The sequence below is a fragment of the Gobius niger genome (genome assembly GCF_951799975.1).
Source record: "Gobius niger genome assembly, chromosome: 6".
In the NCBI taxonomy this organism is placed as follows: Eukaryota; Metazoa; Chordata; class Actinopteri; order Gobiiformes; family Gobiidae; genus Gobius; species Gobius niger.
In genome coordinates this window covers 29,380,869-29,398,984 of record NC_136857.1, presented here as the reverse complement: position 1 = coordinate 29,398,984, position 18,116 = coordinate 29,380,869, and the positions used below count along the sequence as shown (strand labels likewise).

Genomic DNA, 18,116 nt, shown 5'->3' with positions numbered 1-18,116 from the left:
TCAATCTATAATAAAAATCTAAGCTAAATACTGAACAATTTGTGAATTGAGTTTATGCTGGATGCCCTGTCATGACTAGCGTGACAACAGTCTGCAAAAGTATCTTGTCCAGGAAACTCAAAATGAAGCTGTTCATAAAGGACGCAATAATACTGTATAACAATGTATTGCACCAAATCATTTAGCCTTAAAGCTACACCGCGTAGAATTTTACCCCCCCCCAAATTTTTTTTTTAAATACAAGCTTTTATTTTGTGACAGATATTTTCAGCATTGAAAAATACCTCAAACAAACATGTGATTTTGCTGTGAGCGGCTCAGCTCTCTTAAGACATGACATAACTTTACCGGGAGTGGGTGCGTCTCTAGCTCGTTTCCATGGAGATGTCGACTAACGTCAGCAGAATTTGAGATTTAAACAGGTTAGGTTCCCATCCAAATCCATTCTTTGATTTCTCACTGCAGAAATAGCATTTTCTGTCGAGCTGGTCATTAGGAGCAAGTTTTGTACTGATGGCAACAGTGTAGTCCAAAATGTTACGCAGTGTACCTTTAACTTAAGTTGTGCGAAACTAACTCTTCTCCTTCAATCAAGTTGCATTTAATGAACTTCGTGTCTGATAAAAATGATTATGTTAAATTAACCATATTGCTCAAAACTTGCCAATTTGTGAGGTTCTTTCCAGGTTAAATCACATTTATGGGGGGATAATTGCGGTGAGCGTTCAAGAACCAACGAGCGACTATCATAAATATTTTCATAAGAGGAGATGAAAAGCATATAACAGTACAATATGTGCAGAATAACACTATCTCTTGTCATACATCGCCAAATTTTCCCTCATAATTCTTAAAAAAGGTCCACGAGCTGCCATTTTTCACATCAGCGGGGGCTTAATGAGTCCAAGGAAAAAGGGGCATTGTGATGCTAGTATTGGATTAGACACAAAGGGTTAAAACATAAGGTGAGAGCTCCTGAAGGGCTGGGACAGAGAAATAAACCAGGGAACAGGCTCGAGCAGCTCTCCGTGTCCAGTCTCTCCTCTCTCATCCGCAGTGTAAAAGCATCAAGCAGGTTTGGATGCTTGGAAGAGTTACATGGCCTCCAGAGCCCAGCGCTGCAGGCCCTCCATGTCGTCTTCGTCCTCGTCTTTCTTGGCTGTTCGGAGGAAAAGTGGACAAGTTTGAGTAACGATGCATTAGCTCGCCCAGTTACACCAACTTTTAACCCCTTAACTCCCACCTGAACCGAGCACATTCTCTCCAGTTTGGCTTTACCCCAGTCCAAAAGCTTCTGGAAAAAAGCGGGGAAAATAGCAACAAAACTGAGACGAAAACAATGATGGAAATGTGACAAAAAAGTGAGAAAACATTGACAAAAAAGTGATGAAAAATTGATGAAAAAGTGGCAAAAATGTCACAAAAATGTCACAAGAAATTGACAAAAATGTGACAAAAAAATGACAAAAATGTGACAAAAATGTGACAAAATGTGACAAAAAAATTACAAAAAAAATTGACAAAAATGTGACAAAAAATGACAGAAATGTGACAAAAAATGACAAAAAAAATGACAAAAATGTGACAAAAAAATAACAAAAATGTGATAAAAATTTGACAAAAAAAATACAAAAAATGGACAAAAAATGACAAAAATGTGATAAAAAAAATTTGACGAAAAAAAATGACGAAAATGTGACAAAAAATGACAATAAAATGACAAAAAAGTAAAAAAAAAATAATGATGGAAAAAAAATGTGATGACGTGATGAAAAAGATCCTCTCGGTTCAGGTGGGAGTTAGGAGGTTAATCTTGTTGGTTCCAAAACGCTATAATGATCTATAACAGCTTATGTAAAGTCTCCCTTCACTATTCTTCCTGGTTCAACAACTACTATCTAGTAATAAAAAGGAGAATCAGTGTTCGATCCTAACTTAGACTGACAGTTAGCATGTCGGCTACTCCGGGAAACTTTTCAGCGTTCGTTAGCCTGCTCAGTGTATTTTTCCAATACTTGTAAATGTTTTCTTTTAAATCGCACCAGTGTAGTTTTTTCTATACCTGACAGTTTCGACTGCACACTTTCTGCGAGCAAAAAGGCCCCCCTCATTCCGGTTTAGGGTCTCATGGGCCCTTAAGCTTTCACACACCTTTCACAGCAACATCCTGTGACCAACTCTGAGGATGACTGCATAAAGTGTGCAGTCGAACCAGTCGGGTACGGGAAGAAAAAAACACTGGTCTGAGAAGAATCTTTAACTTGTAAAGAAAACGTCTTCACTTCATGTCACTTCCTGTCCGTGCCCAATAAGGAAGTAAAACTATAAATATCACAAAATTTGTCAAACTGAAGAAAACTGGTAGGGATGCACTGATACCACTTTCTAAAACCGATACGAGTACGAGTACTTTGGTTTAAGTACTTGCCGATACCGAATACTGATACGAGTACAAGGCATTTTCTTCAACATACTTTTTGAAGTGAATAGACGGGTTATAGACTGACTTTTTCACAGCAGATTGATTTGAAATTAGTTAATTTACTCATTTACAGTTCCTTGAGTAAAGTTGCTACACTTTTAAGAGAAGTCATATCAGAATTGCACAGATGCCATTTTATTTTTCATTCAAAATCATTTTTAATTTTATTGCACTGTCCATCATAGGCAGAAAAGCCCATGTCCAAAAGCTCCTCAATGCCTGTGCTTTATTCATTAATGTATTTTTATTTAACAATAGTATTGAGATGGTTATTTATTACTGCAGCTAAATGGTCTCTTTTCACCTTTACCACAGTAGATTTTCTCAACTTAGCTAGTAGCTACAGCATTTTGATTGTTTTGCTGCAGCTCATTATGGACATGTTGCATCTCTTCATTTTTGATTTTCTGAGCACGTTTTAGTCGCTGGGTTAGTTTTTCAGATGAATAAACCCCTGGGCATAAAACAGCATAAAAATCGCCAGAACTGTTAGCCGTGAGTTAGCGGCTAGTTAGCAACTTTAGCAACTTTAAATTAGCAACATTAGCCTGTATCTTGTAAACACTGCAGACGCTGCAGCACTAACAACATTAAGCTCTGGTTAAATCCAGCACAGACTCTGATTTTGGGAGTGTCGTCTGTAATAAAGTCAGCTCTATGTGAAATCACTAAAGAATTCTCCAGTTTGTTGCTCTTTTCTCTCCTCAGCCAGCAGTTATTAACTGTCAAACGTTACAAATTGTGAACGATACAGATGTTTTCAGCTGTTGTCAACCCACTGACCACATTTAGGTGAGGTCAAAGCCTAGTTAGAAATCATTAATGAATGTACAGGTCTTTTGAAATTTTACTTTAGATACAAATTAGCATCTAAAAATGGAAGAGGCTGAGAAAGCTAACAGCATATCTGTGATTTCTGTGGTTTCTATATTCAGGCCTGAACTTAAACAGCCGCATCAAAGCAATAACATCAGCAGCTTTTTACCATCTGAAAAACATGGCTAAGATCAGAGAAATAGTGTCAAAACCAGACTTAGAGAGACTTATCCATGCATTTGTCTCCAGCAGGTTAGACTATTGTAACGGCTGCTCACTGTCAGAGCTGCAGAGCATCCAGAACGCTGCTGCTCGAGTCCTGACAAGAACCAGGAGATACGACCATATTAGTCCAGCGCTCTGGTCTCTGAGTCATTCAGTTACTCATTAAAAAATGTAATGCTGCAAAGCTGGGTCCGAACTAAGCATAATTAACAAGATATTAACAACACAGAACGGTGCTTTCAAAAACTGAACGTTTGGTAGATAAATGTGCGCTGTGACCTGGTCTGTTAGGTAGAGACGTTGAAGGCACGTTGGGCAGAGGTGTGGTCTCTGGGCCTCCGACCTCCAGCAGGTCTTTGTCCAGCTCCTCCTGTTGCAGGTCATCTAACTCAGCCAATAACTCATCCTGAGAGAGGGAGAGCAGTGATGAGAAAGAGCTTCAACATCCTCTGGGGCAAATCAGTGCTAACAGTCATCCTTACGCCTAATGTTTTATCTACTCTACCCAAACCATTTATCTTGATACCGCGAAGGTTATTGCTTCCCAACCATAACATATATACACATACCATAAAGTATATCAGTGATTGCAGCAAACAGGATCCTCTGTAGGCATTTTGAGTGAATACTGCATGTTTGTGTATGGTAGTAGCGTTACTGCGTTGAGGATATTTTTGCTTCTTTCTTTTGGAGGCTTCTTGTCGCTCTGAAGTTAAAATGATAACAGTGGGGCTTTGGTAATGGCAATTTCAATAATGTCAATGACGGTTCTCATCATGGGGCTTTCCAGTCGCCAGTTCCACTTTCAGTTCTGTGGCGGTAACAGCAGCTGGTTTGGAGATCGGAGAGAAGTACGCAATATAGAAACGTGTATGTTGTTTGAGCTGAAGAAGATTTAAAACATCTGCCTTTTACTAACAGTATTAGTTTAAGCAAGGTTTTTTTGCTTTTAAAATGAAACAAATCAGTATTTCCACAATAAAAAGGTTGCTCTGCAAAATATGAAAAACATTATAAATATATAGTACTGTGTTATTGGACTTTAAGCACACTTACTTAACTTTTCCTTTGACATTACTTATTAAGTGCAGTATGTTTTGTTTGGGGGACTTTACACATTTGTTAGTTTTTTATGTATGATAAAGCGCAGTTACACTTTAAAGGGGCTAGATGCAAGTTAGCCATTTTATTCTCACTACTGCTACCTCAGGTCATACGTGTAACTGCAGCTTCTATATTCAGCTCGTGCATGACGGCACTTCAGACCCGAATTAAAGCAGTACTAAGTAACTCTTCCCCCTAGAGGCTATAAGCGCAACTGCAGAGGTAGTAGCAAGTTACGATTTTTTTACTTATTAATTGTCTTGGAGAGTAAATACTACGCTGACAGGAAAGGCGAAGGGAGAGAGGGTTACTGTGCATCCAAAATATACAATGGAAATATTTTTTTTCACTCAAACTTGGCTGTAAATACTGTTTATAGTGACGTTAGCCCGCAGCTAGCTTTTCCCGTTAGCATGTTAGCTTCTTCTTTGTGATTACATTAGTGTGTTTTGCTTTCTCCGCACCGGTGGCAGTCAAGTTGCAAACATGGTTTTCTGGCCAGAGACACCAGGGGGAGATGAAAGACCCTCCAATCATCCCATAAACACTTGTATTACCCCCACAGGGACTACGAAAAGGATTTATTAAGGTAAACACGTTACTTAGTACTGCTTTAACACCTTTTTGAGTGACAGTGCAGGATTTTAGAGGCAGTTCCAGTGAATATGTCTGGGCTCATTCTACACCTTAGGACATTGTTGAAACATGTAGGGGGAGGAAAATACTTCATTTTAACATTTTTAAACTCCGTATAGTCCATTTAAGTAGCATTTTTGAGGATCTGTGCATTACTTTAATAGTATTTTTGTTGAGGACCTTTGACTTTTACTCCATTACATATTGAATACTGTTGGAGCCATATATGCCTTTTTATCTGTTTTAGCCTCCTGCCACTGTGTGGCGCTGTGTGTATCATATGTGATTGATTACCTGCCCTATATAAGGGGGAAGGGCACGCAGGTGTTGCAGTGTAGAGGTACACAGTTTTTCGACCGCGTCTATTGGCTGTGGAATCTCCTGTGTATGTTGTGGTTTGTGGATGGCTGAAGGTAATGCCAATAAACTCTTTGGAACACAGTATATTTCATGAACTTTGTTGGAAGACGCGCGTCCGAGACGCCTTAAAACACTACAGCCAGAGCGGACACTGCACAGGGCATTTTGGCCGCTACAAATACTTTCAAAGGCTCTACAGTAAGAAGTAAACCTGGCCATGTGTTTTGTTCTTTTCAAAAGCCTAATAATGTACTCTCCACAACAGTAGGTGGCGCTGTGAAATATGTAGTGCTAAATGCCACTGACGCCAAGAAGGAAGAAAGTTCGTCCCCGCAATGTTGCCATACAGGGAGGGAATTCAGGCACAATGTTCATGTTTTTGAAGCCATAAAGTTGATTTCTGTATTATTTAAACTGATTTGTACTACTGACAAGAAACTACTTTTACTCAAGTAATAAAATGGAGTACTATGACCACCACTGTTTGTAAATAGAAATCAAGATCGACGTGTCTGACTGACCTCATCAAAGTCCTCTCCGTAGGACACGGGTTTGGAGATGGCGTCTGAGATCTCCTGTGCCAGTTCACGCTGCTCGGAAATGTCCGACATCAGGTCGTCCACTTTGTCGATGTCCCTGGAAACATAAATACAGGCGCGGATCAAGTGTCATGCACCGAGTGGTCAATAATGCGTCCTATTTCTGCTGCTTCACAACATACAGCGCCCTCTGATATCGGCACCTTTGCTCCATCCATTTGTGTTGAGATTTACTATCTCCAAAACCTGACAGTGCATGGGGATGAGACAGGGGCACACATTATCCCCCGGCTTTTTGAAACTTAGAAGAGACCAGCTACGGAGTGTAATTACTTTACATTTACCTGCACTGAACTGAGAAACGTTTTGCATCATGACAATATTCTTTTACATTCAATTGTCTTCTGTCGTCAACAATTTGAAATTTTACATGATTGTATCAACGTGTTCAGTTTGTTTGATAATTCAAATATACTTTATTATTGGTAGTGCACTCACATGTCGTGGGCTGCTTTCATGGCCTTGGCGGCGTAGCCCATGTTCTTGAGGACCTCGGTGTTGGTGTTGGCGTTCTCCAGAGAGTCGCGCTGGAACTCGATGGTGGACAGTGTCCCGTCGATCTGCTCCAACTGCTTCTCATATCGCTTCTTCCTCTTCAGGGCCTGGATCGCCGCTGCACAAATGCACAGAGCAGAGCATGAACGTCGAGATGCACAAAAGGGAGCGAGATCTTAAAAGTACTTATGTTGGGTCATGCATGTTTTAGACGACTCCTGGATATTCAGTCTGTGACCATTTCAAGAGATCCACCTGTTGATGTCACAAGGCGGTGCTACTCTCTGAATTAGTGAATAATTGTGAAATAAATAAATGATGCCTTAAAAATGTACAGAGAGATTCATATTTTTGCCATTATGGAGAAAGTATAAACTAACGTAAAATGGCGACAATCAGCAACCATGGGATTTCATTAAAGGAACCGGCCACCATTTTCACAAACTGAGATATGTTCTTACCTGAGCTTAGACGAGTTGATACGTACCTGTCTGGTCTTTGTGCGTGCACTCAGTCACGCAAAACGACCAAAGATGTTGTTAGCATTTGGCCTCTCCTAAAGTATTCCTATAGTTCCAAGTTCCAAGGTGAAGTTGGAAGCGACCACGCTCTTTCACGGGCACAAAGACCAGACAGGTACGTACCAACTTGTCTAAGCTCGGGTAAGAACATATCTCAGTATGGAAAAACGGTGGCCTGTTCCTTTAAGGATTCCTCTGAATGCCAGATGAAAGATCAAAAATTAGCGACATTCTGTTTTAGGGAATCAAAGAATGAAGAACAAACGTTGTGCCTTCAACATAGTGGACAACGGCGGCACCCCTTCTCAGCCCGGGTTTTGTGGTTGCCAAGAAATTGCAACATGCATTTGGTTCAGACGACCACAATGCAGTGGTGAGCAGCACTTCTCTACAACAAACCCAAGAGAAATGTAGCATCCTCCCTCTCGATCTCCACCATCTGCTCTCACACCAACTAACATTCATATACAGAGGGAGAAAAAGTATTTGGTCAGTTTCCCGTAGACTTTTTTCCCCACTGTATCACCTTCCCTTACATCCATAAATAATCTCTTGGCCTCTGGTTTCTTAGCAGCACTAGCTTGTTCTATTCAGCTAGTTTTGGGTTAAAAACAGACATTAAAAACAGAACTTTGTGTGCACTGCGCTTGCACATCTATTTACAAAGCCTTTTTATCGATAGGGAACGAGCGCGCTACTGTTGTTACACTATTGTGACAGTATCACTCCCTGAAAGTTGTACAACGTGCTTATAAACTCAACCCTGTGAAAAATTGGGATAGCTATGGCGTTAGGAAAGTTAGGAATGAACTAGCTATTTAAAATTAGAGCTGGATAGATTCTTCATTGTTCCATCCAGGGAATTTGTTTCCACAGAATGTAAGACAGTATCTTCTAAACCTGATTCTATACATCAGAAGACTATGTAAACTTATTTCCTATGTTTGATTATGGTTATGTATCTACATCCTTAACCATGTGTTGATTATGGTTGTGTATATCTTAATTGTACCATAATGAGCTGGTCTCAGAGAACAAACCGGAATGTAAAAGAACGGCAGTTGTAAAGTATGTAAATAGGCATAAATAAGCATCGTTTGCTTCGACCTACTCCCTTTTATTGTGTTTCGTTTCTTTTTTCTAACAACTTGGAACTTGGAATTGCTCAAATAAACTAAACTAGAATGTCACGTCAACACTACAACATTCAGCACAAAAACATTAAACAAGGGATGACAAATAAAGTAGTGAGGTAACTTTTTGAGGATGGCAATAGCTGACAAAGAACTTGTGTTTAAACCGGTATGTCCAGTATTTGCGTCCAGAGGGCAGGAGCTGGACGGTGTTATGGAGACGATGCTCATCTGGACCTACAGGCATCAAAACTTGGTACGTAGAGAAAAATATATTGTATATATTGTATTTATTATATTGTTCTTTACAAAAAATAATAATAAATAGGGCCTTTGATAGAGCCTGAAAGATATCACTCCAACTTTTCATGAAAGTGACATGCCTGCTTTACACACAATCAACTGTTGACCAATAAGCTCTTATCTTCATTGCTTCCCATAAAACTGTACGGTAATTTGGACCTGATAATAAATACACACAAAGGTCTAAACCAGATAGGACTAACCCATTTCCAAAGATGAAGTGAAAACAAATAAAGAGCAACATCAATAAAGAGACAAAAAATATAAAATATATATAGAGAAACAAATCTGCCTCTAAAGGAATACTCTATAGGATGGAAGTAATCGGTCATAATGGGGATGGTGCAGTCCTGTTTCCATATGACTACAAACTATACTTAAAATACTGTGGGTTAGGGTTGATCAATCATATTACAGTGAATGGCAGTTGTGTGTCCTAAATGGATGAGTAATAAGTAACCATGATGAATTACTATGTCATTACTGGGCATTATTAACTTGTGCAACACTGACACTGACAGGTGGCATCCGTGTCTCAGGTAACTCTACCACATCTGCATCCCTTATCCATGGCAACAGCTAACATGCTAACATTACGCACAGAGAAGGACGGTAAATACGGACATAGAAGGGACAATGCGTTACATTTTCACATTTCACTGGCTCACCCCGTTTGTTTTTCGTGCCGTGCTTCTTGGCCAGCTGCAGCTCGTGCTCGATCTTCTTCTCCAGGAATTCCTGCTTCTTGCTGAGCATCTCCTCGGTGTCTCGGAGTTTCTGGATCGCCTCCTGTGTGGACGGTCCCTTGCCTGACTTCCCTGCGCCGAACATTTTAGCGATCAGCGCCATCTCTGCGACGCCTATGCACCCAAACTATTGAAATGTAATCTCTCTAGGGGTTAAAGTGTCCTCGTTTGGTCGTTATGTCACGGCGATGACAGCGCTCGGAGGCTGGGGAGGGCTCGTTTGGCTTGTTGACGTTTTTTGGGCTGGTACTTCCGTAAAAGGCCTGACTACGTCACGGCGTATTTAAATAAAGGCTGTTGTAAAAAAAATGTTTTATGTATATCAATATATATATGTATTATTAATCTTATTATTATTCCATGTAGCGAATTTTCGGAGATAAAAAAATATGCATGAATTAATCAGGACGTTTACTCATCTCTGTGATACTGTATCGATGTGTTTAGCTGCTCTACCTCCATCTGCTGGACACGCACGGTAATGCAAGACTAACGAAATGATGACAAAAGTTACCGGTAATAAAACAAAAACTACATAAAAATAAATATATTAACCTCTTAACCACCACCTGAACCGAACATATTTTCTCCAGTTTTACTCAAATCTAAAAGCTTATTAAAACTGAGTTCACAGCCGGCCAGTGCAACGCCTGATCTAAAAGCTAATACACATTTTTGTCACGATGTAATTGCTTTTTCTAAATCGAATTTTTGCTTTTTTTTGTAGCGTTGTGGCGCCATTTCGCGTTTGTGTGTGTGTGTGTGTGTAATGTAACTGTAGACAATACACTAAATAGGCTATGTGACCAAAACAATTGTTTATAATTGGATGTACAGTATCTTATCACTTCAGGAAAGGGGAAAAAACAATTTCAGGAGTGCGGGGCTCATTCTGATTTCTGATTGGATAATCGCCTTGAGACTCAAACTATTTTTTTTTTTTTTTTTTTTTTTTTACAATTTTTCAATGTTTCAGTAGTTGTGAATAAATCCACTTAACAATTATCAATCAATATTTGATTCCAATACGTTGACCTTAAGTGCAGAGACACTCAAATGGTTTTGAAATAGCCACAAAAACAATAATCGCTAATTTAAGCCAAACATGGAGATAAGCATTTTTATACTGAAATTCCTCTTCACTCATATTCAAAATTCAAAAAGTCAAACTCTGGGAAAATGTCGTTTAATTAAGATATATGAGAGATAAATGGTTTATCACAAATGCCACAGTTGAGTTGGACAAGAAAAAAAAAGAAAAAAGCGGTTTCAGAAGAAACATCTCGTATTTGTGATTATGGTCTCGGATATAATTTAACACTCAAAATGAAAAGTCGAGGTCAGTCGATACAGACAGCATATTCCGTATAGTGCAAGTGAAGATTTCATTAAACCAAAGCACAGTGTTGTACAGTCATGAAGAAGCTCAAAGGTCTTTGCAACCGGCAAATTTACATGGACTGAGCTGAACACACCCACAAAATAAAGTGATTTATTAAGGTTTCCGTGACAGGATCGCAAACTAGGACAATACTTTAAATTACTTTTTGTTTGTTTTTAGGGTGGGGGGTGGGGTGGGGGGGTCATGAAACAGCATTGGAGTTACGGTATTTAACGAGTCACGACTTGAACATACAGGAAGTCCTTTCATAACTAGACTTTCGTATTTTGACCAAACCCTTTATAGCTTTACAACATTCACTCACACCAGCCAAGAAGTCGCCCCTGAAATAAGAAAATCAACATGCAGAACCCACCAGCTCATTTAACAAGTTTGTGCCTTAAGATACTGAATAATATTGACATTAAAATGCATATGACAGGTTCATTCCTACAGTGAAGTGGCAATTTCATGAAGCTAAACAAAACAAAAAGTTGAAACACAAAAAAATAACAACAACAGGGATCTCTCAACACTTTTTGAAATTTTCATCCTGTCATATGCACTTTAAATGATTTCTGGACATTCAACCAGCATAAAAACCGCGAGCCACTACAGCCCTGTGTGCGAGTTGGGGCACGACGACGACGACGTCAAGTTCGCAAACAGCCTTTTCTAGGATAAGAAACATACGTCCAGCCATTTCCTGTCAATATTTATTGCCGATAATGTTAAAAATGAAATTGAAACAAACAAAACAAAAGCAAAAAAGATATCAGATCGCGTGTCCTCGTAACTGCGGCGGCTGATGGTTCCTCCTCCGTCGGGCCGTTTGGGAGCGTGGCCGTGTGTTGTTGAGAAGGCCGGAGGCGAGGAGGCTACAGGACCATTTTGCCCACAAAGACTCCGATGATAAAGAATACGATGCACAGGATCCGCCCGGTCATGGAGTCACCCTGGAGGGACGCTACGGCCTGAGACGAGGAGGCCGGCTGTCTCCTCCTGAGGCCGTTATTCTCCTGGAATACAAGGCAGGAGGAGATTAGCATCAACAAATAGATCAGGTTAAATTTACTCCCTAGTGCAGTGCTTCCCAACATGGGGGGCGCCTATGATTGCATGTTGGGCCCAGAGCTTTGCCTGGTCAGCAGTGTTAATTTCATCAACTAAAATATTTAGTCCTAATTTTAGTCAAAGTGATATTTTTTGCCGACTAAAATTGGACTAAAACTGAATTAAAAGTTTCTCATGAGACTAAAATGTCCAGATATTTTAGTCGACTAAAATAAGACTAAATAAAAAGGAAAAGGAGAGATTAAAATCATCCAAACTTCTATTGACAGTTTGAAAGAGCCTCATATCATTTAAATTCACTGCCAAATGAACAGCTCTGAGCTTTGTTCATGTGGAGCAGCTCCATTAAGTCGAGGACCTTGATTAAATAGGATTATAATGAATATTATAAATGCAAAGTCGACTAAATTAGTCTTAAATTTAGTCGACTAAAACTAGACTCAAATTGAAAAGCTTTTTTTTGACTAAATCTCGACTCAAATTAAATTACATTTTAATCAAAAGACTAAGACTAAAACTAAACTAAAATATGTTTTCAAAATTAACACTGCTGATCAGAGGGATCAGGTCAGAAATAATATTATTTGAGCAAAATAAAAACATCAAGTATGACTGAGTAAGGACTACAGGTGCTTTAAACACTCCAATTTCAGTTCATCTGTTTGAAATAACTATGCATCAGCAATTATTTTCATGTTTTGATACATTTGTGGGGGCCACAGTTTTGGACTGGGGGGGTCGCGGCCAATCTACAGCACGCGTAAGGGGGGGCTTCCAGGAAAAAAGGTTGGGAACCACGGGCCTAGTAAATAAAATAAAAATGACAATGACAAATGAATCACATTTTGAAAACGTCATTAAACTGATAAGTCACTCAAAATTCTAAAACCATATTTAAGAGATTTTGCCGATGGCTTTGATAAAACTGATGCAAGCTGAGCACAGACTACACATTTCTTTCAGTTCGGTTTGCAATCCCCAACATGTTTCACACATGTTTTAGGCATGCATGAACAGGACATGCAGCGCTGCTTTGAGAACATCTATAAGGACTGTATAAGGAGCGCTTACAAGCCAAATATCCTGGAGCAAAACGGACTAATCCCTTTGGTTTTGTATGAATGTGGAACTTTTACTTGAATACCCCCCACCTACACTCTTTCACAATAATGCTCCCTCCGCTGTGGGAAATACAGGCTTTTATTTTGGAAGAACAGGAAGTGTTAAGCTGCCGCCTCTGGCCCCCGTTCACCCGGCTGTGTCTCACCCGGATCTGCCTGTTGTCGTTCTCTAGCCGCTGCACCTCAGCCTGCAGCCTCTTGAACTCCTCCAGGATCTTCTTCCTCTCCTCGTCGTCCATGGAGGAACTGAACACCCAGCGCTGCGACGCGGGATCGCTCTTAGAGGGGGAGGCAGAGGAAGACAAGGTTTGGGTGCTGTCGGCCTCGGGCTGTGGGGAGGGGGGGTGGATGACAAGGTGTGGATGAGAATGAAAGGTGAATAAAAACAAGAATAATAAAATGAATAAATGGAATGTGGAATGAGAAGTGTGTGCCTGATGGAAAATTGTAGTAAACAAATGTGTTGAGAGATAAATATGGAGCTAAAAAAAAGTGGATCTACAATATGCTGGGAGTGAGCAAATGACCCTTCGCAAAATCCTGCCCCAAAATGGTCATTGTCCAATCAAACCTCATAGCAACCATTGCTAGCTGTGATTCTATGGCTCTCCTGACAGAGGCTGGTTCCGAAACGGGCAGATTGCTAAGAGCTCTTACGCCAAACCGGATGTGCGTCAGCGTCCGCCATGGCAAGTTGCCTCCGAATTGGTAAGTCAGTTAGGAAGTAGTTAGGAAAAGGAGCCTTGATGCTAACTATCATGGCCACTTTAGCATAGGGACCTCTGATGCTAACTAACCGGTGATTAGGAGCTATGTGCCATCCCACAAGCCACTGCGCCAAAAAACCCCACCCCCCTCGCCCCCACCCTCGAGTGATTCATGCGCAACCACTGTTGATTGACAGGAGCACATTTAATAATAAAAATAATAATAATTAAAAATGAAGATTCTGCACAAGCCAAACTTTATAAAAGTGATAAATCCATGTTGTCGTCCCCACAGCTCAGTCACATGTCAGTGTTAAAGAGGAAACTCAGGAAACAGATTAAATGCTTTTGTTTTCATTTAGTAGAAACTTAAGCCACATGGATCATTTGCATAATGTAGCTTTATGAAACAGCTGTTGAAATAAAATAACACTAAAGGGAAATGTTTGGATCATTTGGATTTATTTTTTTCCTTAAATGTCTTTGTTTGGACACTATGTTGTTGTTGGACACTAGGGGGCGACATGCACTTTTGTTTGGCTTGCACTCCACCAATAACTTTAAAGAAGAAGAAAAGCAGCTGTTGGTGATGTCACTTCCCCTTCCCCTGTTTAAGGACGGACGGATTGTTCAAATTCTGCTGAAGCTCTAGTTCACTAACTGCATAGAGGTCTAACAGTTGACCCCATGAAAGGTTAAGGAGTTAGTTGCTAGTGTTAGTGCTTAGAGGCTACAATTTGATGGTTTCGGATTGAGCCATAGAAAATAGTGATTTGTGGCGTGTTTTCCCCTCTCACAGCTGAAAACACAACAGAAGTGGTGCCTGCTAACTTGACAAAGTGACGTGACACATTAAAGCTGTATCTGCAGCTGGAATATCTGGCATGCTAACTTTCCAATAGCTCCGGAAGAGTTTAGTTGCTCTTAGCAGAACCTTGATATTACCTCCACAGCCAGAGCCAAGGGCTTATCTATGGGCTGCTGTCCAAGCAGACAGCTCTCCTTGTGGCCGGCAGGATCCCCAGACTGCGGCCCCAGGCCAGTCCATGGTCCTGGGCCACGTCAAAGCCTGTCACACCCTGCGTAATACTGAGTTTGCACGTGGACACGATGCGTTACGAACGTCATTTTTCCGTCATTTGTGACGTTCGTAACATGACTTTGCGCATCTTAATGGGATTCTTAACAGAGCGCATCAGCTCGTGACATTTGTTGAGGAAGTTTTTGGCCGGCAAAAAAAATCTTCCACGAATGTCACGATTCACCCTCTATTCGTGATGAGTAGTGATGATTGTAACTCAGCCTGAGAGCGTTTGTGCAGCATTCGTAGTGGAGAATCACTGTTTTCACATTCATAATGAAACATGCCACGCTGTCCATATAAAATACTCACAATTGGATCACTCTCTAGTGGCATCTCGAATGCACACCTCAGCTTGGAGTCCATCAGCTCCTCGGGCCTCGCTTCCCTCCACTGGACAGAAGACAGAACAGATTCAGGGGCAGGACGACACAACAGTGAGATTTCAGCTCCAACAGTCAGTAGTCCTTACCACCGCCTCCATATCCTCCATATTGTCAGGAGCCAGGATGGACTGGACCATGAACTTGTGCCTGCTTTTGTCATTCGGGTCGTATTCGAAAGGCTGCAGCATCACTGAACAAGGAACACAAGAGATTTAACGGGAAAACTGGTATCGCTCACATTCTCGGGGAGTAAATGTGGCACTCACCCGACACGTTGACGGAAGAGCCAGAGCTGATGACTCCGCTGTTGGGCCGCACACAGTATCTGCGTGGAGCCGTGGTCTTGACTTTGAAGCAGACATTTCTATCGCTAGGATTCGTCAGCTTTAATGTGGATGTTACCACGTCTGTGAAAGGACCTGGGCACACACAACGGCAGCACAACAGAGATGTCAGGGCCAGAGTTTGAGCGTAATTGTTGTCTGCTTCTAACCTGGCTAACACCAGGCTGCTGTGTGCGCTCGAATTATTTCGAACTGCACAACAGCCTGGGGACCATGGCCGAAATCTCCGGTGGATTTGGGAACCAATCACAGAGCGAGGAGGGACGGCAAGACGATGACGCGCTATTCGATATATGGAAGCTTGTAGATTATTTACGGATAATAAAAAAAAAGTTTATTTACGGATCCAACGTGACGGCAGCAGACACGATGGTATTTTTTGATCAAGCTTTTGCTAATAATTTAGGTCAAAAGTTTACAGCGGGTGCGTCATACGTCATCTCATACGACGATACGATTGGCTGTGGCTACGTGCAAACGCATGAGACTTTTTTTTTTTTTTTTCGTATCGCCCAATAAACGAGTATGGACGATCGTAAACCACACCTCTCCTACGAGAAAATGAATTGGTGGTCCCCAGACTAAATATCACTTGTGATTTTAGTCTGGTGTTAGCCAGGCTAGTCTGCTTCTGATATTTCCACTTTGCTGCGAGTCCTTTGCAGATGTGTGTGTTTACGTGGTGAGGGGGTGAATCTTTTTTGAGGAGTGTTGTGAGGTGTTACGAATTAGAAATAGGAGTGAACAGTCCAGTGAGTCACGAGCAAATGACATGTGACTCCGAGTGAAGGCGATTTTGCATAAATCAACAAATAGTTCAAGAAAACATCACAACAGCGAGATACTTATGGGAAGTCATTGGCTACATGTTAATAACAAAACGTTGGATGTAAATTCTCGGTGGGTAGTCAAAGAATGGATTTGGATCATTACTGAACCTATTTAAATCTCATAGTCAGCTGCCTTTAGTCAACATCTCCATGGAGACGATCATTTGTTTAAGGTATTTCAATAGAAATATCTGTAATAAAATATTTACTTTTTACTCTTTTTATTGCGTAAAATGTCACACGATGTGGGTTTAAACTAAAAAAGGATGCCATATTTGAAGAAAATTGCCACTTTTGAAACCGCATTATATCCTCATATGCAGTATTCTATTCTATGCCCAACTATAGAAAATGAGATGGATTTCTTTCAATAAAACACAAATAGGCAGCGTTCACGCGACATCACAACATTCTAAAGAGCCCATAGTCTAACTGGAAATCCTACTGCGGGAACGCTCAAAATGCAGATTACAAAGCTTATTTTATTGCTAATTTCTCAGCAATTCCTGCGCCAAATCACATGAAACAAAAACTGTCACAAAGTTCAAAGTCCTCTCTCCCAGCACATTTGAACTTAAGGTCTAATTATTTCCTCATAAAGGCGTCCAAAAGTGGAGACAAAATTCAAAAACATGAGCGTGATGTTGGTCAGAAGAAAAGGACTTTCAGCCATGAAAATAATGTGGCAGGTTCGTGAATCCAATCACTGTCAAATAATGATCAGGGAAAACATTTGGATGTTATAGTTTTGGAAATTTATTTCAAACACTGTTTCTCTCCCATAGAGTTGTATTGGCACCTGAATTCTGAATTCAATGGCAAAAATATTCAACTCTTGAGATCAAGCTCCGACTTGATCCACTTCCAAAATTTCCCACACATTGTGATTGTGTGAATTTGAAAGTGTCCACTGCAGCAGCTCAGCCAGTCTTTGCCACATAACCAGCCTAAATTTAGAAAAGCTGCGAAGGAATTTACATTGTTTCACCGTTGTTGCTAAGTCTCAGATTAATAAATTGTGAAAGAAGCTAAAAACATAAGCCCGTATGAGAGGAATAAACTCGAATAGTAACTTCTCGAAATCACCCACGGCTAGAGATACAATTCCATCGCAGTATCAGGTGCATATTAATAATTCATAAAAAGAAAGAGCAAATATCGAACAGGTTGTTGATAGTCGGCCTGCTCTGACGTTGCAAAGATAGTTAGCACTTAGCATTAGCATCAACGTTAAACCTGTAAAACGCTCACTTTAAACTCACAAAAGGAAGAAAACATGAAAATCCCAAGGCAGACAAAACAGCTGATTGTGTTGTACGTGTTAGGCTACACTTGTGGGCAGTCTCCCGGGTGTGTCCTGTGGCGTTACCCCGGAATCGAAGCTCATTTTGTGGTTCCAGCACCAGGACTTGCTCCAGTCTGGCCATGTCCCGGGCTTCAGCGGCTACGGCAGGTTTCCCCCGCGGGCAGGTGAGGCGAGACCCGGCGTGAACAAAGCTCCGCGGCTCCTGAGGTTAGCTCCCGGCCGGAGGAGGAGGGAGGTACGGGGCTGAGAGGCGGTGAAGGGGGACTGACTGCCACCGACAGCTGCTCGCGGGGCTAACAGGCTAACAGCTAACAGTAACGGAAGTACGGAACGGATGTGACGTACAACAAGGGGTGGGTGTCAAAAAAATAAAAAATAAAATAAAATAAAATAAAATAAAATAAAATAAAATAAAATAAAATAAAATAAAATAAAATAAAATAAAATAAAATAAAATAAAATAAAA

General features: G+C 40.7%; 2 protein-coding genes across 3 annotated transcripts; both read right to left on the bottom strand.

Annotated features, from left to right (window-relative positions):
- Positions 1-682: 682 nt before the first annotated feature.
- On the bottom strand, positions 683-9,676 carry LOC306964817 (charged multivesicular body protein 4b-like). The gene is made up of 5 exons (XM_079558970.1): positions 9,343-9,676; positions 6,661-6,835; positions 6,145-6,259; positions 3,803-3,929; positions 683-1,159 (listed from the first exon to the last, which is right to left on the bottom strand). The coding sequence occupies exons 1-5, from the start codon at positions 9,521-9,523 to the stop codon at positions 1,095-1,097; spliced, it is 663 nt and encodes a 220-aa protein (XP_079415096.1). The 5' UTR covers positions 9,524-9,676; the 3' UTR covers positions 683-1,094.
- Positions 9,677-10,622: 946 nt separating this feature from the next.
- Positions 10,623-17,981, bottom strand: LOC306964162 (vesicle-associated membrane protein-associated protein B/C-like). Of its 2 annotated transcripts, none has more exons than XM_079558088.1 (6): positions 17,714-17,981; positions 15,437-15,589; positions 15,257-15,360; positions 15,097-15,177; positions 13,143-13,325; positions 10,623-11,820 (listed from the first exon to the last, which is right to left on the bottom strand). In XM_079558088.1, the coding sequence occupies exons 1-6, from the start codon at positions 17,769-17,771 to the stop codon at positions 11,680-11,682; spliced, it is 720 nt and encodes a 239-aa protein (XP_079414214.1). In that variant the 5' UTR covers positions 17,772-17,981; the 3' UTR covers positions 10,623-11,679. The 2 variants fall into 2 exon arrangements, with proteins under 2 accessions (XP_079414214.1, XP_079414215.1); XM_079558089.1 differs by having other exon boundaries at positions 13,143-13,274; positions 17,714-17,980.
- Positions 17,982-18,116: the final 135 nt, after the last annotated feature.